The sequence below is a fragment of the Botryllus schlosseri genome, chromosome 5 (assembly GCF_051294905.1).
Source record: "Botryllus schlosseri isolate E-star chromosome 5, Bs_hap1, whole genome shotgun sequence".
In the NCBI taxonomy this organism is placed as follows: Eukaryota; Metazoa; Chordata; class Ascidiacea; order Stolidobranchia; family Styelidae; genus Botryllus; species Botryllus schlosseri.
In genome coordinates, this window is record NC_137240.1 from 27,877,906 (window position 1) to 27,884,766 (window position 6,861).

The 6,861-nt window shown below is 43.2% G+C and overlaps 1 protein-coding gene across 1 annotated transcript; it reads left to right on the top strand.

The window, feature by feature from the left end:
* Nucleotides 1-920: 920 nt before the first annotated feature.
* LOC145439909 (uncharacterized) lies at nt 921-6,208 on the top strand. Its single transcript, XM_080317573.1, has 2 exons — nt 921-4,560; nt 4,624-6,208. The coding sequence occupies exon 2, from the start codon at nt 4,665-4,667 to the stop codon at nt 5,691-5,693; it is 1,029 nt and encodes a 342-aa protein (XP_080173699.1). The 5' UTR covers nt 921-4,560; nt 4,624-4,664; the 3' UTR covers nt 5,694-6,208.
* Nucleotides 6,209-6,861: the final 653 nt, after the last annotated feature.

The window sequence follows — 6,861 nt, forward strand, 5'->3', positions numbered from 1 at the left end:
TATTTGAGACGGAATATTTGCTGTCAACACCCGTATGAATTAACCTTTCATATCTATAAATGTGATTTATGGCGCACATATGATATTATTGATTGGCTAATAATGGGTTATATACTACTCTAATTGTTTACAGTTGGTATCGAGCATTTTGTCATCATGGTACTTGTAGTTATCAGCCTATGTTTAGTGCGACTGCGCACTAACCTATTTTCTTGTAGATGTCCCATTATTATACTGGATTGAGTGTAATCATAATGCCCTTTATTACCCCCTCCCAAAGGGAGGCAGCGCACTGTGATTAACAGACGCTGCGCCTCGTCGCCATTTGAAAAATAAATTATTCTGTTTGAGGAAAAACCATGCTCACATTCTCTACTGCCACAACACTAGGGAATAGCATGGCTTCATGGCATCCTCCGCTAATTAAAAGAAGGGGAGGGGGTGACTTCGTTGTACATATTTTGTGGCATCCGTCAGAAAATTAAAAGGATATAAAACTGAATGAAAAAATTTGATGTTGGTATGTAGAATATTAACATTTTAAAGAAGTGCAAAAGATAAAAATTTAACCGAAAATGCAATATATATATATATATATATACATCCCTACAAAAAAAAAAGAGCCGCATTCGGCCAGAAATGTTTTTTTTTTATCAGGCAATTACTGAGGCAAGATCGTCATTTATATCCCTTGTTTGAATCCCTTAGTGCAGAGTTTTGCTTAGGCGTTAACTCGGGGAATATATCACCTTGAAGGTGAATGCTGGGTAGATTGCCTTGATTGAGCTGAAATTCTTTTTTGTAGATTACTATAGGTATATATGTTCATTTCAATAATTTTGTATCATGTATTGTAATTGCAAAAAAATGATACTAGTTTTAATTGCAAACCTGAATCTAGCTAACTCTAGAAATAATTACTAATATTTTATCAATTGAGAATTATAATGCAAATACCCTTAGTACTGCAAATGCACTACTTAATGCATAGCAATGGTGTAATATATGTACTGTACACTGAATGCTTGGAATTCGCTTGTTTTGTGATATATCAGTGTACTAACAAAAATGAAATAATGATGATATGAGTCAATTATGTAGTTATGTATATATTAATTAGATCGACACGGTCTCTTTAGGATTCCGATAAGGTCCTCCCCACCTAAAAGCTAAGAAGATAGCACCATAATGTCTAGATTATGAAGAAGGCTATAGTAACTGAAACGATTAGGGGTGATCTATGAATCACCTAGCTACCCATACGAAGCTGCTATAATAAGGAATATGCCGTTGCGAAAGCGACAGATATGTAACCACCCTATCTTGCTTGTGTTAAATAATATAATTCTGTAGCCTTCCATATAGAGAGAATTCGATGAAAGTAATGCTGAATAAATACTTGGTCAAGAATAATATCACAAGTACTGCGCCATATTTGGCACGATAGCTGTTTTCATTGAGCTAAGACGGTGGCATTCTTGACACTGGAGTCGAACCTATATGCGTAAAAGCAGAAAATTGGGCTATATCCTCCCGCCCCTATATAAGAGTGGATGGACCCTGAAATCGAAAATCAAATATAAAAATAGATAAGTATTATGCCTAGCAGGGAATTGCTTGCCCTGGTCATAATTTTAAAAAAAATCTTAAATACCATCAAAATTTAATGATTAGAAAAGAGTGGGCAGTTTCGGATGGTTGATTGGAATGAGCTCGCCTTAACTTGTGGTATATTTGCTTGGCTCGATAATGTCATTAGCGTCTTTATACAGTGCGGCGTAGCCATTCAATCACCAGTACGGAACTGAAACTATGGTTTGCGATGCAAATGTGTCGAAAATAGAGTGACGCTTGTATGGAATTGTCGTATGCATGCCAGTTTTACGATCGTGCTGCTATTAAATGAGGCCACCATTTTTCGTGCATGCGAACTTTTGCAGTAAGTGTTGTCGCATTTTTATATTAGTGTAGGTATTTTATATATATGTGTCATGTGGTGCCCACACGAATTGTATATCAGCTGCGGTGAACAGTTGTTACCCATGTAGGTAGCATGGATGCCAAATTCAACAACCACCACCACCGAAGCAGAACATCTAAAGAAGTGTCCAGACATCCACAAAACATTGACCAAGGCATTGAAAGAGTCTGACGTCATTTGGGCTCGACAGGTGATGTTCGGATGTCCCCCTAAAGGCTCTCAAGCATACATTGATAGGATCGCCTGCTTGCCACAGTTGTAAGGTGCACAGAAATGATGCAGCGCGATCAAATGCGCCGGTACAGCTCCATGAAACAGATGAATTAAAGATGGACCGAACCAGAACAGTAACCGAGATATATTGCATTTGAAATCTCGCTACGACAGAGCCACGGACGAAATCCCGTATCCTGATGGAATTCCCTTTCCCCGAATAGACACGAAAGTATTTGAAGAAACGACTCAACAAGACATCAATGCCTCAATTGAAAATGGATATCTACATCTGAAAAGACTGCAATACTTTTATGACTGAACTGGTGATCTGCCAATTGGTTGGATTGGACTCTAAGTGTTGATACTTTTGTGGGCATCTAATGGCATATCACTTGCATATAATGCACGCGGCAGGAAAGGCCATCACATCTATTGTGAAAACAAACCTTGGAGAATTATTTTGATTTTAGATCGTGCATGATGATAAATAGGTTAACTTTTGGTTTTTTATCAGTATGTGTAATGCATAGAGAAGCCCTATTGTTATCTGCACGACCTGATTGGAGTATTTGGTTGTATTAAGCTATATTTTAATCATATATTGATTATTATGAGCCTCTGGGCCTGGAAAGGTCATTGCTTACTTCGATCAAGCTGCAGCCAATACTTCAATCCGCGCCACCAATCACCAACAAGGCGCGTAAAGGGGGTGAAGAAAGCGTAACGAACTGGGATGACGTTCAACACTGTGAAGCAAATTGAACCGAGTGTAGACTACCCGCAAAGCAATCGTTTTGGGCCTACACTATAAAAAACTGGAGGTCCCAACCGTTTCTTCCGGCGTTAAACGTCATTTCCCGGCAGTTCCAGAGGACGGGGGAGAGTCTGGAGACGAATAATTGTCGATCAGCACCCACCTATCTGCAATTGCCAATCGGGACTCGACCCCTAACGTCACCTCGTCTCACCTATCGACACATAAAGCCAATTCGAAAAGCTCACGACAGAGGCAAACAGTATCACATCTGAGACCTCGTATGCCAGCACCTTCTGCGTGGACGATTTGCCTAAATTCCGATTTCGTGCAGTGTGAGCGTGAGCACTGAGCACCTCAAGTCTAACGTATCCTGTCCTTGAACAACTTTGATGGAAAACACACCCTGCGTTGGAGGCAGCGTCAGGACTGGACCTGGAATCCAGTAGGCCAAAGCAACACATCGCAGCCAAGAAGATATCATGGAACAAAAAAAAACAGCTCGCCCGAAACGCCACTGACCAGCCGAACGTATTCAAGAGGAGAGACTCAAGCTATAGCGCAATGAAAATAACCCCATCCGGCAGTCAAGGGACACGTCAAATCCACGAAAGCCCTGGTACGAAGTAAAATTTCCTGGCCGCTTCAGAACACATCAGAATTCTAAATAGATCATCTCTATTTTACTTAAATTCCCTGATACCGCGTATGGCCCGACACCAGATGTGGTCAAAGTGATCAGCATGAGCATTGAGCATTGGCAGTTAAGTAGAAGTATCTATTTCCAGTATAGAATAAATGATCAAAAAAAAAAAAGTAAATTTCATTGGCGGTTCCCTTTGTAGCAGTAAATCACAAGTGGTTGCTTTGGAAATTGCAAAATGAATATTCGCAACTTCCCAAAATGTCACAAGACACTGCGAAAACAGCAACTTTCAAAAATGTATTTGGCCCCTATCTTACTGTGGCTATTTCAGCAAGTTCCTGCTATGACAGTTCCATTTATAAAACTAAAACAACCCGATTCCAAATCTTCTGTCTACTTCTGAGTAGCTAAAATGTGCATAGTAAAAGTAGAAGCAGTCTAAAAGGATGATCAAGAAGAGGGTAAAGGAAAAAATGCTGACACTATGTCACCCCTACCACCAGTGCATATCTATAATGTGCAACCACCGGGGCTGCCTGCCTGCCGGCTGGCAGGCCTCCCCAATCTTCGCTAGCAACCGGACCTCAGCGATACCCAGCACCAAATCGTAATCCGCCGCCGCGGCGAAATCCTGCCCGAACAGCTGAAACAAATCGTTTTCCTAATGACGTGATGGCCGGTGAAAACCCCTATCGGAGGAGCGCTGCACCCGGGGGGCAGACGGGATCGCGGGTCTCAGGAAGGTTGGGAAGACAGCCCGACGCTAGAAGAAACAACAACCCGCATTCGCGAAACTCTCAGAACGTGCGAACGGCTCCGGGAATGCCAGCGTCAGACCAGAGGGGACGCGGCCTTTCGCAGACTCACGACTCGGGTGTCGGGGTGGACCATACCATTCGCAGTTGACGCCGTCCAGCAGTCAAGAGGCGAGCCAGATTTCGAACACCCAAGACACAAAAACAGGTACACAATTTCTTGCGGATACGGGAAGTGTTCCTAACTTGATAACCCAAGATGCTGTTAAAGCTGCCTACCCACAAAGCTGGACTTAAAGACAGCCTCTCGAAATGAAATTGCGCGGCATAGGAGGATCATCCTGTGTCAACTTTGTCGTCGTCATCAAGCTGGACGACCTACCAGTACCGTTCGCAACTGGTGAAGGAGTCCCGTTAAACATAATAGGACTGAAATGGATTGAGCAAGTTCAACAGCTACCCTCAGTAGCAACAGAGTTAAAGGACCCCACTACAGTAAATTATGAACTATCATTGTCCGTGTATTCGGACGCGGCAAAAACCATAGCTGGAAGCAGTACTTGCAACGCTGCTACTGGTGATGGGTCGGTGGAAGCTGCAACGTTACACAGCGTCGAGACTGGAAGCCCAGCTGACGCCCCACGGGACCAAAGATGTCCCTGCCTCTCGGAAGGATTTTGCGCCAAGTGTGGAGAAACCACAGATACAAAATTAAGTCGGGTGAGCGCTGTGACCCCGAAATCCTTGCGTGCTGAGCGCGGAAGCCCCGCTAGCACCTCTCAGGAACATTATGTTAAAGAGATTCCTGAAGACAACGGCCACTGCATTCGCCACGATAGAAGAGTGGGAATCGTTTACGACGGCCCCATGGCCGCAGCAGTTGTGCCGCATACCGAGAAGATTACATTGAAAGCAGCTGTCGACATCCACACTGATGTGACAAATTTCGTGGATAAAGAAGAGTCTGGAGGCGATATGCAAGCATCTCCAGAAAAAGGGCCCCCGTCGGGCGTTGAAACCGCCGGCGTGAAGTTGGATGCGGGCACGCAGCCCCTTCAGAGGCAGAAAAAATCGAGTGTGGAAGCCCCACTGAATACAGTTACCCTCGCCCTCTCTCCACCGACATCAAAACCGCGCCACGGCCTCTATAGACATGGTCGCGGCCCGATAAAAACGTATGAACTGTATGATGGAACTGATAAGAAAGTGAAGACAGAGTTGGAACGGTTAAGGCTATGCAACCGAGCAGTTGAACTTGCCAATCTTCGTATAGGCCTCCGGAATACGTGCAACAACTCGCAAAGGACAGATTGGGCCAGGATATTCCGACTACAACCCTAAAAGAGATCATGCGGGGCTGTACCAGAGCGGCAGTCTCGGATGAGGGGTTGGCGGCCGCACATGTCCATATCGTGGGGTAACCCCCTCATTATGAACAGAACTTGAATGACGACAAATTGTATCATCTGACTACGCGGAACAAAGCCATACAAATCATGAAGACTGAACTCAGGCGAATGGGCCGGAGGTACGTACACCTCAGCATACACAACCAAGCTACGAGTACACACGAGGAGCAGCTTTGGAAATGGACTCATCCGATCACCGAAAACTGGGGTTAACTCTATTGCAATCGCCTAATTCGGACGTGGTTTGGTGTGAAGGCCCCATCCCTAACTCACACATACGACTCGCTCACGGAATCGTGAATCGAACACGATCAAACAGCGCATAAAATCATAGACAGAAAGTCACGTAAAAAAAATGTAAAAAAAAATGATAAAAAATTTTTTTTTCTTGTTTGAATCTGCTTTAGATGTTTAAAGGAATTCATGTATTATAAGCCCTAAAATGTATACGTAATTTCGATGTTCATGGGGAAACACTTGAGTTTAGATAAAAAATACATGTGAAACACTAAATAAATAGTGATTCACATGTACGAGTAAAGGACGGCGGAATGTGCAGGAGTTCCCTATCTTCTTTACTTTCATTCAGTGTGCATGCCTCCTCTTTACATCGCCTAGGCCAAGGTGGGTGTCCGATTCCATAGACAACTCCTAGTCGCTTCGACATCTTCCTTTCTTTTCATTGTATCGCATTTTTTGTGGTGTATTGAACTGATAAAATTGCTTACAAACCAATGATGATGAAATGATACATTCCTTGCAACGAGTTCTATTATCAGCAAAAATTATTGTTTCGATACTATTTTTCACTGTGGAAGCCTACTCGACTCATAACCGAATCACGCAAGCACTCGATTTTGCTCCGCCCCACTTACAATGAATCCCAGTGGTATGTGTAGGCTTGTAGATAGGCAGTGACCGGGAAGTTGGTGAATACACAACAGAATCTCACTCGTAGCAGGAGCTATTTCACCACTTGTTACGACAAATTCACTCCTAAAGCTGCAGTAAACTTACCCTAAAATTTATTTCAGCTTTAGAAAATTTGATGTGTACAGAAGTAGTAGTGGAAATAGTCTAAAAACATATCCGCTTGAGTA

Bases quoted from the DNA above. Each gene is read 5' to 3' on its own strand.
- LOC145439909 (XM_080317573.1), top strand. From the start codon at position 4,665: ATGAAATTGCGCGGCATAGGAGGATCATCCTGTGTCAACTTTGTCGTC.